Here is a 19,491-nt window from a genome sequence, read left to right as displayed (position 1 = left end):
GAGAGAAGAGGGAAGCAAAGGGCCCTAGAGTGAGCTAGATTCACTCCCAGAAAGAGAAATTCCACCTTAAATGTGGAAATACTGAAAAAGAGACCCGGTATGGTCAGTGCACTGACTGCAAGGAAAGGATAAAAAGCCCATGAGGTGGCAGGTGGTGGTAAGAGAAAGGCAGTGATTGCTTCTGGGAAAGAAGAGGATAAAAAGGAAGCAATAGGTGCCCTTTGGAGACTAAGTGGTGATGGGCAAAAGAACCAAGAGGGAAACGTAACATCCTACAAGGCAAAAGAGAACCTAAAACCAGGAGAAAATACAACTCATGCCCATCCTTATCAAAAAACAAAACAAAGCAAAGCAAAAGAAATCCTTTAAAGAAACTGTACCTCACTCCATGACAGAAGAGGGCACTCTTAACCTAGAAATCTTGTTAACCATCTTAGACCAGCAATTCTGTCCATGGATTTAATAGACAAAGGCAGTTTCCATTTAAAAACAACAAAAAAAGTATAATCAAAACATTTCAGCCTGTGAAAAACTCTACATTTTTTTAAAAACTCATAAACTAGGGGGAAAAACCTGTAATGCAATAAACCAAAATAAATGTCTTCAAACAAGCATTTGGAGGTATGAAGGAAACACCTTAATCAAAAAATTAACAACAGAAGTAAACAAAAAATGAGGAGGAAATTAAACAGAAGTGACTGAATTCAGGAAAGAAATGAAAATACAAAATCATACAGAAATAAAGACTGTCATGGTGCCTAAAGAATAGATTAGAATGAAATTTAATAAGGGACATTAAAAAGTACAGAAACACAACCAAAAAGAATAAAAATGAGATTAAAAAGGAACAAAAAATAAAGTGGGTGAAATGGAATATAGGCAAAGATCCAACATATGTATAATTAAAGTCTCTGAAGAAGAAAATCAAAACATGAAAACAGAATTAATATTTAAAACTATAATCCTAGATAACTTTACAAAAATAAAAAGACATGAATAGAAATACTAAAAGGGTATACCAGATACCTGAGAAAGCTGACCCAGAACAATCAATCCCAAAACTTATCCAAGTAAAACTATTACACTTTAAAGATGAAGAAAAAAAAATTTTTTTAGGGTCTCCAGTCAAAAAAACAAACAAGTAAGACCCAAGGGCAAAAGAATTAGGCCATAACAGAGTTTTTGAAAGTTACATAAAAAGCAGGGCAACCAAAGAACTGAATCTTAAGAAACTCAAATCAAGAAAGTGTGAACTAAGATTTTTATATCCAGCCAAGCTATCTTTCAAGTATCACAGGTATAGAGAAATAATACTAAACATATAAGAACTCAGGGAATACTGTACTCTTGAAGAATCTACTAGAAGATGGGTTTCATTCAAGATATAACTGGGGAAAGTTCAGTAAAAAGACTGATGGTAAGCATTTAATATATTGAATTATATCTCCAAGACTAAAATAAATGTGGGGCAAGGTGGAAGAGTGATACATAAATGCTATAAAGTCCAAATAACACAACTAAAAAATCAGGAGGGGAACTGACAGAAAAAAATAAAAACAAAATTAATTAATTAAATGTAATAAAGGCAGTAAGTGATTGTTAAAGTATGCAATTAAAAACTGACAAACCAGATGATAAAAAGTTAAACGAGAAAGCAATGGACAGGGCATTTTAAAAAGGCAACCAGTAGAAAAAATATATATAAATCTTCTTTTAAAATTAATAAAAGTAGGACAGCAAAAAATAGCATAGAGAAAGAAATGTAGAAAATATATATAAGTTGTGATAATATAAAATAATGGGACAGAGTTGTTTAAACGTATCAGTCCTATCAATAATTGTAAATGGACATAACTTGCCTATTAAGAGATAAAAAGATTTTCAATCTGTCTTGCAATGGAAGATCCAATTATATGCTGTATATAAAAGGGCCATCTAAAACAAAACGATTCAGAAAGGCTAAAGTGATGGACAATAGTGTACCAGACAAATGGAAAGCATAAGAAAGTAGGGGTTGTGATCAAAGAAGAATTCAACTCTAAAAGCATTAAATATGGCAAAGAAGAACATTCTTTAATGCTAAAAGCCACAGTTCACAATGAAAATATAATGCAACCACCTTTGTAAAGAAAAAGAAAGCATGAGAAAGGATATAATAACTATGAAAGCAGAAATTAATGATGGAGAGCAAGAATCAGGAATTTTTTTTTTTTTTTTGTAAAGGGCCAGATAAGTAAATTTTTAAGCTTTTTCCAGGCCAGACAGTGCTGTCACAACTATTGAACTCTGCCTTTATTCCAATAAAAATGTATTTATGAATACAGGTGGCAGACCAGATTTGGCCTGCAGGACATAGTCTGTTAATCCCTTATAGTGAGAGAGGGGGAAAAAAGTAGATATAATTAATGAACCAAAATCTTAGAAATACTAATAAAATAAACAAACCACTAGCTAACTTAATGCAGAAAAGGGGAAGAAAATGAAAATAAAGGGAGAAATATCACTGAGACAGAAGAAAGTTCAAAAAATTAAACAAAACTACTTTGTAGACCAGCATACAAATAAATTTTAAAACTTAGATGGGCACCATGGGGAGCAGAGGTAGCAGGATCACTTGAAGTCAGGAGTTCGAGACCAGGCTGGGCAATAGTGAGACCCCCATATCTACAAAAAATTTAAAAATTATCTGGGCACGGTGGTTCACACCTGTAATCCTAGCACTCTGGGAGGCCAAGGCAGAAGGATTGCTTGAGCTCAGGAGATCAAGACAAGCCCAAGCAAGAGAGAGACCCATCTCTACTAAAAATAGAAAAAATTAGCCAGGTGTGGTGGTACATGCCTATAGTGCCAGCTACTCAGGAGGCTGAGGCAGGAGGATTACCTGAGCCCAGGATTTCAAGGTTACAGTGAGCTATCATGACACCACTGCACTCCAGCCTGGGCAATAGAGTGAGACTCTGTCACAAAAAAAAAAAAGTAATTCCTAGGAAAATACAGTTTACCAAAATTAACCCCATTAGACATAAAAAGCTTAGACAGAACAATTTTCATTGAAAAATTGAGAAGTTATCAAGGAACAATCCACAGAAAAGTCCCATCCCCAGATTGTTTCATAGAATTTGATGAATTCTACCAAACCATCCCAACGCAGATAGTCCAATGCTACATGAATTGCCCCAGGGCATAAATAATGAAGAAACCTTTCAAATTGTTTTTATAAAGCAATGAAGATACTGGTGCCTAAACCTGATAAAGACAGTGCCAAAAAAGAGAGAGAAAATTGTAGATCAACATCACTTACGAATATTGGTACAAAAATACTACAGAAAATATTAGCGAACAGCATCCAACACCACATAAGAAAATAATAACACCATGACCAAACGGGGTATGTTTCAGGAAGAGAGAGAGGGAGTGCATGCATGAGCAAGAAAAGGAGAAATTTTAAATTACATCAAATTTAAAAGTTACAAGTAAATAAAAAAGACTATCTTGTAGTTAGCTTTCCTTTGTATGGTATTGATGAATATTTTAGACTAAGAAGTCCGCGATCTTTTCTCTGATTTCAGCCTAGGAGAGAACAGTCTTGGAGCCTCTTTGTCTGTACACAGGATTAGAATACGGAGGTCCTGAAAAGAATGAGATGAAGCTGTTGCCTTCAGAGCCACTTAGGGCCCATTTAGTGGAGGGCTCCAATTCTAAATAACTTATTCATCTTTATGAGTAAAGATAATGGATATGGTCCCACCTAGCTGGATCTACAAGGTCATTATCTTATCTTTAAAAAGAACAACATTTACTCTCCCCATACTTGGCATATTTGAATGATTAGATATTCCATGTAAAATATATGCCAATTTCTGACTTGCCCAACTGCAAGTATGGGTTTCTCAGGCTAATGGTTTATAAGAAAAGCAGGTAGACTTCAGATACAACTCTTCCACCACAGAATACTACTATAATATTTATCATTTTGTGGAAAAACATCAGAAACAATGTTAAATTATTGATGGTCTTTATCATCTTTTGTTTGCACTTTCATTCTGTGACCAAGAATCAGTTATGGGGGATGTTTTATAAGGTCAACATAGATCTCAAGTTATGCCTGTTGTTAGAAAACCTGTGTCATAAAGACACCTTAATAGTTAAGGTTTTCTACCAGGGTTTTATTTCCTGGTAAAAATATCCTATTCCCTCTTCTTTTAATTTTTTTAAAGTTTACCAATGCTATTTTAGAAATATCTAAATGCATGCAATCCTCTGCTAAAGAGAACTGAATAGTAAGCATTCTTTCATATATAAATGATATGGTTTTAAAATCTCTAATTAGAAGTAGCCTTAATAGATAGTTGGCTTTGCAAACTAAATATTGTCAAAAAGAATAGCTACAAATCAACCATTCTGAAAGCAAAGTTACTATATTTTTCATAACTGCTCTATAAATTGTGATATCATTTTAGTTATCCTTGATGCACACCTTGTGAGCAGTTTATCCTAGAGGGAACAACAAGATGTAACATTGTTCTAAGCTGAGACCTTTACTGTTATTTTATTGAAACTTTTCTTTAGACAAATTTGGTGTCTGGTTACAATTACCAAGAAATTTTTCAGGCTGACTGTGCCTATATTATATAGAGAAGAATTCTGAGGGTTCAATCCCCCATTCATTGGCAGAACAGATTGAAACAATTCCCTTGGCTCGGTTTCCTGGGCTTAACCTTCCAGCAGAGGCAGGCAGCCTTCCATGCAGGCACAAGTCCTTGTTACTCAACCGGCAACAGAAAACAACTCCTCCCTAGATACTTATGAGAAAGAACATTCTCAAGCTCGATGACACCGGACATTCATCAAATCTCAGCTGAAAGAAACCATATTTAGGAAACATTGCTTGAAAGAAATGGACTCCAGTCATACCTCCAAATATTTAAATAACCTAAACTTACCCCTGAATCAAGCCAGATCAGCAGAGAGTAGGCATTTCTCATGCATCTTTCCCTGTCCACCCTATGCCGAATTGTGCTATAATGAGCCATGTTGAGGGGCACAGGCTATCGGGGCACCTGCCTGGGGAAGGTAGGGAGTTGGAAGGGGCAGGTGGTCCAGGGAGGATGACAATTGATCAAGCCCAGGGTTGGGCTATAGGCTGAACTGAATAGAAATAAATACCTCCTAATAAAAGTGAAGGTGGGCAGAATTTATTTGAACACTGGATGTTTGTGGCAGATCCAGAACTCTCTGGCATCATTCTCTCTCCATGGCGACCTCACAGGCAGATTCCAAAGTCATATGTTAGAAGAACAAAAATCTAATTCTGAAATCAAAAAGCAAATATAGAGAAGGAAAGTACTAAGACCTAGCAAAAGGTATTAAGCCCTCACTGGGGATAAAGAAGAACAGAAACAACTGAGACAGAAAGTTATAAAGACTTAAAGCTCAGCTGGACCTGCTGGAACAGTAGGAATACCCAGAAGGAACTGGAACACTGGAGGCTTATCTCACTGATGCAGAAAAAGACACAGTGGCAGGAAGGAATGTTTCGGTTCCCATCAAAGAAGTACAGATGGTTTAAGTCTTAGAAATTCAATTCTAAGGAAAGGTGGGGCTTGGGTGAAAAGCCACTAACCCGGGGGATTCCCTGGACCTCAGACCAGTGGACACACAGGTTCCAGTAACTCAACAGCAGCTCAAGAACCAGTGGAGGGTAATTCTCCACGGGAGACAAAAGTGAAACCTCCTAACCACAAATCAGGACTCAGAGGCAGACGTTCAATAATAGAAGCCTATGGAGTTCAGAATTCAAACAATTCTTGGATCTTTCTGGGGATAGAGAAATTCAGAGAGGCCAGGCGAGGTGGCTCACGCCTGTAATCCTAGCACTCTGGGAGGCCGAGGTGGGCAGATCGTTTGAGCTCAGGAGTTCAAGACCAGCCTGAGCAAGAGCGAGACCCCATCTCTACTAAAAATAGAAAGAAACTAGCCGGATAACTAAAAATACGTAGAAAAAATTAGCCGGGCATGGTGGTGCATGACTGTAGTCCCAGCTACTTGGGAGGCTGAGGCAGGAGGATCGCTTGAGCCCAGGAGTTGGAGGTTGCTGTGAGCCAGGCTGATGCCACTGCACTCTAGCCAGGGTGACAGAACAGGACTCTGTCTCAAAAAAAAAAAAAAAGGGAAATTCAGAGAAAAGAACAGGAAATTGAGATTGTGAAGGAGACATGTAAGACGATGTGTTTCACTTGAACAGTTTCCTACTATAAACGTGGGATACCCTACTCAGAAAGAAAGAGGTTCTTTCACTAAGCAGATATAGACCTTCAGCGATGGCAAAGGGTGGGTGGAAATAGAGCTCAAGTGAGAAATGAAAATAAAAAGCTTCTAAATACTTGAAACAGGCATCAAGAAAGACTTGGAGGCACCATTGCAAAAACACATGGGAAGCACAGTGTCAGAATGAATCCGGTAATCTCATGAGAAGAGAGTTCCCAATCGAAATTTAAATTGACAGGTGGTCGGTGCCAGACTGTTCGGTAACATATAAAGGCTGAACTATGACATGCTAGGTTATACTTAATACTAGCCATTTAGGGTCCACATTGCAAAGAAGGTAATGACAAATTTCTTTCTGAACTTGACAACACAGGCCCTCCATCATACTCAAGCTAAAGTTTAGACCTCATCTCCCACCACTGTCCCCGGCTCACTCTGCTCCAGCCATACTGACTTCCTTCACATTCTTAGAACATGCCAAGGACAAGGACATACCTGCCTCAGGACCTTGGCACTTGCCATTCCCCCTGTACACCGAAGATGTACAATCTATTACAATGTATTACAAACAAGATTTCTAGGATGCAACAGATAAACACACTCTCCATTCCAGTAGGACCACACTGGCTGAGACTCAGTAGGGAAGACACTGGGGAGGAAATAATTTGGAACTCCAATGCATTTACACTTTAGTTTGCAAAAGGAGGTAGACTTTGTTTCTACACTTTAATTTTCCAAGAATTTAATAATTTGAGGGAATTCATTTTCAAATTGTAAGCATTATTATGCAGCTGGAAATGTATTTGGGGGTTAGGTTTATGATGTCATGAGGTGCTCATTGTACAGCCTCTGCTGATACAGATAGGACAAGACAGCCAGGCACAATTTGAGATGAAAAACAGAATAAAAAGTAAATTTTCAGCCTTAGGGGCTGCAAGGCCCTCATTAGCGCCCAATGCATTTCAGAATCTTCTAAACTGTCCACCCAGAGGTGGACCCAAAAAGAGCAGCAGTGAAGATGAGAGAGAGGCCTCAGAGAAGTAGGAGTAGGACCTACCCTATTCTGCTGTTTTCCTTCAAAGGGGGAGCCTCTTCTGGTTGCCCATAAATTTGTCTTTTAAACCCAAAGGATTAAAGAACAAAAGAAACTACAGTGACGTCTGTGTCCCTTCCCACTAGGGGGCGCTGTGGAGTTGATACAGCTGGCTTCTATAATATGTGGCCTCCTCAAAATGCCACAAAGGAAGAGTTTCTGAAGAGCTCAACCTTAATTAGACTTCCCTTCTATATGTCAGGTTAATGCGCTTATACACTGCCCAGTCACGAGGCCTCTTTGTCCTGTCGGTCCCCAACACAGTGTGGCTCACACTGCTGGTCTCCTGGAAGTTGGTTCTGGCTGTCCATAATGAATACCCTTAGGGCTCGGTTGTCTTAAATTTGGGGTGAGAAATAAAACACTGAATTCTCAATCTAGGATTACCAGAGAGCTCTGAATGAAGCCGCCCACTCTTGGTCTATATCCTTTATGTGCCAGAACCCAGTTTGTTAGATTAGAACGACAGCCCAAGTCTCCTGATGCCCAAACTAGCATTCTTTATGCTCCCCAACACTGTACAGTTCAGTGCACATATTTAACTTATTGTGCTGAGGTACAAAACAGAAAGGCGTCTACACCCACCTGCTGGTGCAGTTGTTATCACTACTTGCGCCGTGTGTTCCTCAGCAGATCCCAGCAGGGTGATAGTCACTGTGTAATCAGTCGTGGGGTACAGATCCAGACACACAGCTGGAGCTCGTTCCCTCGTTGTGAGGTTAAATGATGTTGCGTGATAAAAGTTATCCAGATACCACCTTTGACCCAGAACTTTAAACTGTCATGAGATTAAAAGAAAACATTGCGTTAAATTTTCTGTCGGCTTGCAGACGTCTAGACTGTAAGCAAAATGGAGTCGAAGCAAGAAAGTTCCTTCTATTTATTCCTACCCACTCAGAGTTATTTTTAATACACTAGCGAGCTAAACTGAGGAAAGACTTTACAAAGCTACCTTACCTATCCTATTTGACTTCACTCATAACCAGATATAGGACTAAGTATAAAATGTGTAACTGTATCTCAGATGAAAAAATGTCAGGCTATTCTAAAGTAATCTCTAGTGCCCACCCAAGTAGAAATTGAACTGGGGCTATTGGGCAAAATTCTTTTAAATTCTTTTCATTGTAGAATCTATGGACAAGCCTCCTAGAACAGAGTACTTAAACTTTATGAGGACTCCCCCAGATGATGCATTTGAAGCAACTGTGCAATGGTAAGTACTTCACTGGATCCTTCCTATTAGAGCTCTGGAAAACAGAGCTTGTGACCCACAGAATCATCAAACACACTTGTCACTCAATCATACTCTACCCATTGCCAACCCAAGCAGCAGCTATAGGGAGTTATAGGGGGAAACTCTTGTGAAGGTCCCATAAGTAATATGATCAGCCCTTGATCAGTCAGTGTGCTTTAGCTGGTGGAGTTGCTCATGCATTTAGTGTCTCCACTGACGCTGGTGTCATTGACTTTCCCACCATCTCTCCCTCCTCGGCACTGTCAATCACTGACTCTTCCCCATTAGTCTCCCACAGCTGTCCAAGACCGTGACACCTAGTTCATAGGGAATCCTCTCTCCCAAACTCTTCAAATTCTCTTGGGTAACTTAAAGATCCTTATAGATAAGCCATCAAAACTCAGTCTCAGAGTTCCTTGAGGTCAATGCTATGAACTTCCTCCAGTCCACTCCAGCCACCCATATCCATGGCCCCATTCTAGACTGTGTCATCATCAGAGTTGCTCCCCCAGGATCTTGCAGCAGTCTCTATTCCTCTGGACCGCTTACGAGTGAGGCATAACATGCATTCCCACGTGTTTGGGAAATACGTATTTACCTCTTTTGTGAACTGCTTTTGAATGTTCACTTTTTTCCCAATGGATTTAAGAGTGTTTCACATATTACATAAATTAATCTTTGTCTAACATATTTTAAAAAGCAATATTTTTCAATTTTACTCTTTAATCACTTCTGTATAGGGTATGAAGTAAGAATTATTTGTTTTCTTAACCAAGTTGTCAACTAGTGGTCCTAGAACCATCTATTGAATAAAACCTTCCTTTCTCTACTGATTTGAAAAATCATCTTTATTATATGTTAAAATTATCTGGGTACTTGAATATGCTTCTAGTTTTAGTGTTCTTTCTAATATGGAATTTCAATATTTCACTTGCCCACTTAAAATCCTTCAGTGGCTCCACATAGACATCAAAATAAAATCTAAATTCAAGAGCATGGCATACGGCTCCCCCCCATGATCTGGCCGCCGCTTAGATCATTGCCTCATCTTTTCCTACTCTTCTTGCTACTCTACTTGCCCACAATGCCCGTCTTCAACCTCTCCCCAGTTCTTTCATCTGGCTAATTCCTGCTTCTTTTCTATGACTCAGCATAGTCTTTGCTTCTTGTAAAAAAATTACACCTGGACACACACACACAATCTTCTATTTTATTATTTATTTACTTTTTATCAAAGCACTTTTTTTTTTATCAAAACACTCATTACACCCCATTGTAGTTGCTCATTTACTTGTATTAATATATTTCTATTAGTTTGAATTGGAACTTCTGGGTCCCAATACATAATACTCTTTCAGTAAATGGTTATTGAATAAATTAATTAATTTTAATTTAATGCTTACTGAGTTTACTCTCTGCCAGATGGTTTGCTAGGCACTAAAAATGACACAAAAATAAATCTTAGTTCCTGCCTGAATTTACTTAAAATTTTACTTGTGATGTTCAAAAAAAATCAAAGTAAATGAGGGCCAATAGCCATGCAATGAATTTCTTAAAAATCCATGCTCAAATGTGAATTTGGTGGCAAAATAAACTGCAATTATTTAAATGCACTAAAATAAAATATAAGTGTGAAATACCAGGCAGGGAAAATGATAGCACGTCACCAAATATAGTGTCTTTCTTCAATTTAGTTCCCTCATATCCATCTCACATCTGCTCTAGAAACAACAATCACAAACTGTCTAGAGTTCATTCATTTTTATATACTTTGGATCCTCACTTGGAGATCACCCAGATTTTTAAGAGACACAATCTTTGACAGATAGCAGACGAGATCTTCTTACTTGGTATATTCGTTCTGATCCAATTTTCCTAGAATGCCTGTTCAATTTCAAACAAGTTTCATTAAATATTGAAATGTTGAAAATTCCATCATCTTCTAAGAGATCATCTTCTAAAAGAAAAGAGAGAATATATAGATAGGTTGCATCATCTTAGCAAAACACATCATAGCTAAATACAAGTAAGATTCTGACTCCTTAAGAGAGCCAATTGGGTATTTAACAGGAAGAGCATTAAATCCAGCATCCGTAGACTTAGCCTCAAGTCCTGGCTCTGCAGCTTCTTACTTTTAATGACATCAGCCCAGTCACTGAACCCCCCAAACCTCAGTTTCCTTATTTGTGAAATCAAGGAATCCAGCTTGCTTTTCTTATGTCACAGGCTGTCGTTGAGAGCATCAAAGGAAATATGTTTAAATGACTGTAAATGAATAAAGCTGTGATATTTTTAGAAAGTTAATCCTATCACCTGCATAGTCCATAATAAAATGTCATGAAGGTAAGTGTACAAGTAGCCAGAGAGTCTGAGAATAAGGAAAAAGGTGAATAAAAATCAAAGGCTATGAGTTAAAACTCTCAGGGCAAATGCTTTCCAACCTAAAAAATGACCAGAAAGTACATGACCAGGCAAGAATAAATTTGTTTTCACAGCAGATAGTATTTCAAGAGCAAAAAAAAATAATCAGAAAGCAGACGTGTTTCAACCATTGTATAGAAAAATTCATTTCACACCTCTTGCAGTCTAATTCAGTCCTCCAATAGTCTATTTTCTTAATGTAGTTATAAAGGAGAGTTTGGTTACTAATGAATTAAAGAAATCACAAAGAGTCCAGGAGTAAGACAGGTAATTTTCAAGGAAAAGCAAATTTCCTAACAAACAGGCCTGCATGTTCTCTACCAATGAGAAAAAGTTAAATGTCTACCAGAAAGAAGCTATTTTATAACTATTTTTAATGTGTATTTCTCCCATGGGAGTCTCTGCTCCCTAAGAAGTAATAATGATCACAGTAAATTATTCCAGTCAAAATCAGAACTGTCCCCAGCATTTTCACTATCACTGATATATGCAGCACAAGGCAATTAGCTGGGAGAATCAAATATTTCTGGCTATAATTAGAAAATGTAGAAATATGGTTATGAGAGAGAATTTGGAGACCTATCATATGTATTCTCCTTTATCTTCACAAATTTTAAAGATTTCATAAGGACATCAGAAATGAAAATTGCCACATGTATGCATATGATTTTCAGGAACACCAAATGTATATATTAAGAAATACCCAATAAAGCACATGTCTGTACACTCACAGAACATAGGCAGAGTGCAGTCTGCATTGTTTCCAATCATCGTTGTCACATAAGATAGCCGTTACAGTCTGAATTCAGGGGAAGATGGCAATGTGCACACAGGCATCTGGCTCCCACTTCCCACGCCCAGTCCTGACAGAGTGACTGAGAATAAGTAAAATTGGGTCAAAATTTGCATCTGGGTTGGAAAGAAGGGTCGGTTGCTATACGCGAGGCAGAAACATAAAGACATTTCTGCTCAGCACAGTGTGGAAGGGACCAGGCAAAAGAAAGACACAGAGCTACTGAGCAACCTGCCTTCCAAGTGAAGGAACATGGCCTCCAAGTTTCAAAGGAAGGAACCGGAGGAGAACTGGCGCCCTCAGAGGAAGCAAGACAGGCCACGGGACAGGTCAGTGATGAACTCTCCATCCAGGGCCATGTAACCCAGTGGGTCTCAAATCCAGCTGCATATCAGAATCACCTGCACACAGCAGATTGGAAGTCATGCTTGGACATCTATATTTTTTTAAAAAGTTCAACAGGCAATTCTGATAGGCAACCAGAGTAAAAAGTATGTATACTAATAATACTATTGCTGCTACTGCTAATAATAATAATAATAATAGTCCTTCTCCAGCATGCATCAGTAACAAGGGAGGACATCAAAGTAGAGGCCTAGGGACTTGCAGGTCCCACCTGACAGAGACCCTGCTTTAACAGAGGAAGGGACCTGCCTCTTTCCTGCCTCAGTAGGATGTAGCACCACAAAGAAGCCAGGTCCAAGGCCAACAGCTTCACCAATCAAGATAGCAAAATGCTCGGAAATACAGCTGGGGGGGGGGGGGTGGGCTTTCTCCCAGCTGCTGCCCGAAGGACACTGGATCACCCAACCCGCAGCAAAGCCTTCATGATGAGATCTGAGATAAGCATCCTAACATTATCCAACCAAAAGTAAGATCAAAGGGAATATCATCCAATTTTATTATGAGGGAAATATCAGACCTAGAAAGAACTTTTATCTTCCAAGGATAAGTAATCTGGAAGCAAAAAAAAAAAGCCTATAAAATGATTTTATAAAGGAGAGGGGTAGAAAGGGAAATTGTGCTTAAAATGCAAAGAATGAGCATATTTTGAAAAACAAAATCTCGAGCAAAGTATTTGTAAAATTAGGCAGCATCTGTTTTGTATTTTCAATAAAAACTTTAAAAAATGGATTCAAACAAGAGAGATAATAAGAGAATGTAACAGCAGAGAGGAAACTGGTTGAGAGAGGCAGAAATAAAAAGGGAACTAGATGAGATCCAAAGAAAAGGAAATGAAAGTGCAACAACAGAATTTAAAGTGCATCAGAAATGGTAAAAACTGGACATGTAAATGCATAAATGCAGATATGTGTAAAATGCATATAGATAACAAACTTGTTACATACAGAAGGCAGAGGAAAAAGACAGACATAAAAAGGGAAAAATGGAAAACAATGTGCAATACGGGTATCTGAAGAGCCAAAAACAAACTTTAAAAAAAAGCAATAGGCCAGGTGCAGTGGTTCACACCTATAATCCCAGAGCTTTGGGAGGCTGAGGCGGAAGGATCTCTTGAAGCCAGGAGTTCGAGATCAGCCTGGGTAACACAGTGAGACCCCATCTCTACAAAAAAATAAGAAAAATTAGCCAGGTGTGATAGCACATGCCTATACTCTCAGCTACTCAGGAGGCTAAGGCAAGAAGATCACTTGAGACCAGGAGTTCAAGGCTGCAGTGAGCTATGATCACACCACTGCACTCCAGCCAGGGTGACAGAGTGAAAGCTTCTCTCAAAAAAAAAAAAAAACTTAAAAAAAATGAGAAGCTGACAGTGAAATGCCATATTAAACCAATAATATAAGGGAAGAAAGAGGGGAGGAATAAAAGGAAGTAAAGAATGCTAACTTCCTTATCTTATTTAGGGAGAAGTTAACATTTCATTCTTAACACTGGAAATAAAAGAAATACACACCCGAATAGAGTTTGTTTTTAATGTGATCACTTATAGAATAAAAACAAAATCTACACTGTCTGACTCACTAAAAAAGAGAATCTGTACAGCAAAAAGATAGAAAACAAAAGGTACAGCAAAGTAGCATAAAAAAAAGAGAAACAATAAGATGGCAGAAGAAAGGAAAATCATATCACAAAAAAATAATGTAAGCTGGAAAACCTATCTATTCAAATATAAAACTTGTCCAAGAAAGGTTCTCGACATAAGCTGTCTCCTAGAGTACACCTATAGCAATGTTATCCAGATAGCTTTTAAGAAGAAAAAAAGTAGGCAAAGGCATATCATACAAATGCAAGCACAAAGAAATCAAGAAAACCAATATTATTAGCAAAGTATAGTTCAAGGCAAAAAAAAAAAATTAAACAGGCTATGGTGAGCCATTTGGTACTAGTGAAAGAATCTATAATGAAGATAGCAGTCATGAACATTAATATCACAACATCAAAACATGTAAAACAAACAATTAGAATCCCTAAGAGAAATTGAGAAAAATGGCAATCCAAGTAAGGAAGAAAAAAAAAACCAAACAAGGAATCCTGAATAGCCTCATTAATAAAGTTGATTTAAGACTGGATCTTACTTCACCTACTAGCAAACACTCTACCTGATTATCCAGCATCTATTGAAATTACCAAACTTGGCCAAGTAGCAAGGCCCAAGAAAATGTCAACAAATCCCCCTAAGCATAACAAAATGTAATAAAACTGGAAATCAACAAGGAAGTATAAATGTTCTAAATGTTACAAAGGAAAAAAACTACTTGTATAAAACACTTATAATTAATTCTTCAATCAAGGGGGAAATCCAAGTAGCAATTATATAATGCTTTGAAAGTAAGGGTAAAAAGAACATACATTAAGACATCATAAATAATTTTGTAATCAAAGAAAAAATCAGAATAGCAATTATATCATGACTTGAAAGTAAAGAAAATGCATATCAATGCCTAAGGAATTCTGCCAAAGCTCAAATCTGAAAGGGAAAGAGAAGCATTAAAAACTTTTATTATCAAACAGGAAAGAATGGAAATAAGTTGACTTTTTAATGCATTCAACTCAAGAATTTAGAAACAGAACAATATAACCAATTTAAGAAATACATGGAGAAGTACATAATAAAAATATGAGGAGAAATTAATGAGTTAGAAAGAAGAAAATTTAAAAACCCAAGAGTTCATTCTTTGGAAAAAGGAAACAGTAATAAAACAGATACGCTAATCAACTTTTGAAAAGACAGAGAAAACCAAAATTAGGAGTCAGAATAAGCTGGGATTATATAGCCTATAGCCCCAGAGGAATTGTAAGCAAATATACTATGTGACACTTCTGCCGACATATTTAAAATCTCAAACAAATGGACGTATTTGAGAAAAATATAAATTATAAAAATTGACTCAAGTAAATGTAAGAAACTTAGACCCCAAGTCAAGGAAGAAATTGACAAAGTTGTTAAAGAATCATCTCCCTAAAGGAGGGAAACTTAAATGATCTTATGAGAAAGCTTTAAAGGAAGGGAATAATTCCAAAGGGTATAAACTGTACCAGAGCAAAAAAAAAAAAATTATGGAAACCTTCCCAAGTCATTTTAAGGGAACCAGCATAACCCCAATAATGAAATCAGATAACGGAATGTGCAGGATCTAGAGGAAGAGAATGACAAATCTTTACCACAGTGCTAAATACAGAAAGACGAGTAGATACTGAGTAAATGTAGAAACATACCTCACTTCCAGTTGGAATGACTCAATATAAATCCTAATTCTCACTAGATTAACTTGCAAATTTAATCCAATTCCATTTAAAATTTCAGACAGAGGAAAGCAGTCCACAGACATTAAATAACTCATTACCCAACTCTTCAACACAAAGTTAAAATGCAAAACCAGACTTGCCTGCCTCCAAAGACTGATTTTCCCAGTGGAAAGTAACTGGAAGAGGTAATCAGATATTAGTAGAAACAGCTGACACTGAGCCGCAACCTGTCATCCTCACCGAACAGTGACAGATGAGTTTCAAGTCCTGGGATGATCTTTTAAAGAAGACATATCCCTCTAAGCCCATAGTGGTTTATTATTAATTTTGTAAAGTTTCTCTAATTGGTCACCATATTAATTTTATAATATCTTTGTCTACATATTATTTACTTAGAAAGAAACAATTTTGTTTTATTTACTTACAAGTACTGAGAGGACCAATTTGTATAATTTCATAGTTGGTTTTATATTGTTAAGATTGGCAGACTTTTCAATTACATCTGCTGAATCTGTGTCACTTCCCAGTACCTAGTGGCAGCAGTATCTGAGGATGGAGGTAATTGTCTTAAGTAGGACATCAAGCAGCTAACTAAGAACTACCTCTACTCCCCCAAAATAACAAATGCCATCAATGGCTTCTCAAGTTTTGTCTACAAGGTATTTAATTCATCTTCACACTCCATAACCAGAATTATATATATATTTCTAATTTACTGTAATTGTCACAATGTTGTTAAAAAATTCATGTGACAATCATGGGCAATAAAGTTTATTCCTACGTCTTGAGGCTCCTTACTGTCCACTCCTCTTTTCAACCAACATCTACCCTCCTGCACCCCTCCCACCTCCCCTGTCCACTCACCCACTCGCAATTTGATTCCCAACTCAAGTCAGTCCTGGGGTCAGCTCTCATCCTAGACCTAAAGCTGCTGTGTCAGCCTCCCTGGCTTTTCCTCTCTCCCAGGCAAGGGCAAGAAATGACTGTTGAGTTTGCCACCAAAAATAAGCCACATGGCTACCGTCTATTGCCTTGGATACCTGAGAATGGACTACATCATCACCTAAAGTTTTCCTCTTTTATTTTATTTTTTATTTTTTGAGACAGGGTCTTACTCTCTCACCGGGGCTAGAGTGTAGTGGCATGATCATAGCTCAGTGCAACCTACAACTCCTGGGCTCAAACGATCCTCCTGCCTCAGCCTCCTGAGTAGCTGGGACTACAGGCTCACACCACCACGCCTGGCTAACTTTTCTATTTTTGGTAGAGATGGGGTCTTGCTCTTGCTCAGGCTGGTCTCAAACTCCTGGCCTCAAGTGATCCTCCTGCCTCGGTCTCCCAGAGTGCTAGGATTACAGGCGTGAGCCACCATACCCGGCCCATTTTCCTCTTTTAAATGTCTTTTTATTACCTTCTACCTCTACCAGAGGACTCAGCTGGGAAACAGCACATCAGAGTCCATTCAAACTGGTGCCACTAGGACAGGAATCTCTTCTACTAGACCCGCTATGATTCTGACCCCGGAGCAACTACATTCCCGCTGGATATAAATCTCAGAAATCAAGTGTGAACTCTCCTGCCCAGATGATTGATTCTGAAAAATGTTTCCCCACAGCCTGTGCTTAGCATTTTCCAGGAGGAAATGAGACTTCACTTCCACCTACCAGCTGTCTGGAAAGCAATGACGGCTGGCACCGAGCGCCCGGGAGGGGCTGTGGATATGCTCACGGTGTAGTTGGTGCCTGGGTACAGGTCTAGGCACACTTCTGGGGTCCTGCTGTCTGTGGTCAGGTTGACTGTCTCCTCGTGAACTGATTCCATCGGGTCCAACTGTTGTCCTTTAATGTATACCTTTGTGAGAGGAAAAGACAAGACAGCCCACTGTGACTCTCATCAATACAACTGAGACTTTGTGGTGCCGGATCCTATTCTGCTATTTCACACAGCACTGCTCAACCAGGGAGGATAAATAAGGTCAACCTCTGCTATCTGGCATCTGGTGATCAAGTCTGATCATCCCAGTGATCAATAAACCCTAAGAAGTGACATAAATGAAGCATCTCTCTAGGAAGTGCTGTCCCGCACACAAAAGCAGGCAGTCACCACATGAGGACCGCCCGCTGCATCTGTCACTAAGTCAGCAGGTGCGTCCAGGCTTGCTCCGGGGGAGTGAACACAAGTGCTTGGAAACAAGCAATAATGATGATGCCAAATATAAATGCATCCCCCACATACACACCCTGTCAAGTGACAACTATGTTAAACACAAAGTGTAAAATAGCCAAATAATCCAGATATCTTAAAAACCCTACCCACTCTTTTTAAATGCCAGTGGGATTTGAAAGCAATTAGATTGAGACGCTCTTATGGAAACAAGTCCCTCCGACTCAGATCCCCGTGAGTTACCACTGCTGCCCTAGCAGGGACAAGCAGACCACTTTACTTACCACATACATGATCTTGGAGTTTATTCCTCCGGAGTTTATTTGCCACCTCACACAGGTGTTATTAAACACTGAGACGTCGTGAATTTCTGTCATTATTTCTAAAATAGAAGAAGAGAGTTGACTCATGGAATGTATCAATGGGCTTTGGAAAAATCCTAATGGAGATCAGTTTGTCTGCACAGCTGGCGTCTCCGCTGCTCACCATTCATGCCGCCATTCGGATACCGAGTCAGGCAGCTCAAGCTGTCCCAGGCCACTCACCCAACTTCCCTTCCTCAGGAATGAGCTTGACACATTACCTGACTTGGAAGAAAAGGAAAGATTCCTGCTCAAGTATGGGTAAGAATTCCAACCTGCGATTAGCCTGACAGGCCATGCATGTCACTGGCATCTGGAACGAGGCCCAGCGCAGAGTCCTGAGTTGAATCTTCCCTACAAAGCACAGGTGAGACCTGCTTCCACCTTTCCCATCCCATCCAGGTGGTGGGGCGCTCTTATTCCCAAGGAGGAAGATGACATGTATCGCCACACAGCACCACTCCCCAGGAGCAGCTCAGAGTAAGCTAAATACATTCTCCACAAGGTCCCTAGGTACTTGTGGGACTCCTTTAACTGAAGCTATTGAATCCTGGTCTCAGGAAGCCACTGACTTCTCTGGGTTGCTTTGCTTCTTTTAAATATTCTGCATAAATTCCATGCAATGAATTTAGCAATGTGGGCTACCACACTAGGGCCTTGGTTCCCTGAGGTAACACAGCTTCCAATGGACCCAGTCAACCACCTAGGTGGCTGTTCAGACAGGAAGGGGTGGGGGATCTAGCTTTTTATTTCTTTAAAATGAAATTCCCTATGGAAAAATAAGACTATCTCTATCTTCAAACGCTACTATCTTGTATACAGAAAACCGTAAGGAATACACACACACACACACACACACACACACACATGCACACACACACACACCTATTAAAGCTAAGAAAGCAGTGGAGCCAAGTTGCAGGAAATAAGGTTAATGTACAAAAATCTATTGCGTTTCTACACACTAGCAATGAACACTCCAAAAATGGAATTAAGAAAACAATTTCATTTCCAATGCCATCCAAAAGAAAAAAATTCCCTGCAGATGGAAGCCACCATACCATCATTCCTGGAGAAGGGAATCTCCATGTCACCAAACATGGATACTCCAAGCATTCCCACTGAAGCAGACACCTCTTACGAATTCTTTGAACTCTCTCCGGCTCACCTGCTCACTGTTCCGGTCCCACATGGGCTTTGACAACATGCCCACGTCTTGCCTCCCACTCTGGGGCTTCCCTGCTGCGGCACCCATACCCATGCACGTGCAACCTGGAAGTGCAGGGGAGTTAGAGTCCCAGGGGGAGAAGATCTAGTGGATAAGTCCTTCCCCCTTCTTTCCCCTGAAGGGCAGTCCTACGAAGACTTCGTTTCTACAGCCTCTCAGGACACTGTGGCACACAGGGAGCAGTCCTTGTCCTCAGCGGAGACAAGTACAAGGCATCCTTAT

General features: G+C 39.1%; 1 protein-coding gene across 1 annotated transcript in view; it reads right to left on the bottom strand.

Annotated features, from left to right (window-relative positions):
- The window catches only part of SUSD1 (sushi domain containing 1), a 98,356-nt gene that overhangs the window by 35,561 nt on the left and 43,304 nt on the right, over window positions 1-19,491 (bottom strand). Inside the window, exons 7-10 of the mRNA XM_045563626.1 lie at window positions 17,964-18,061; window positions 17,181-17,367; window positions 10,442-10,551; window positions 7,946-8,138 (exon numbers count right to left, since the gene is read on the bottom strand). Coding sequence (XP_045419582.1) covers window positions 7,946-8,138; window positions 10,442-10,551; window positions 17,181-17,367; window positions 17,964-18,061 — 588 coding nt within the window. The remainder of the gene's footprint in view (window positions 1-7,945; window positions 8,139-10,441; window positions 10,552-17,180; window positions 17,368-17,963; window positions 18,062-19,491) is intronic.

This window comes from Lemur catta, chromosome 10, assembly GCF_020740605.2.
Source record: "Lemur catta isolate mLemCat1 chromosome 10, mLemCat1.pri, whole genome shotgun sequence".
NCBI lineage: Eukaryota > Metazoa > Chordata > Mammalia > Primates > Lemuridae > Lemur > Lemur catta.
This window is presented reverse-complemented; position numbering and strand designations above follow the sequence as displayed.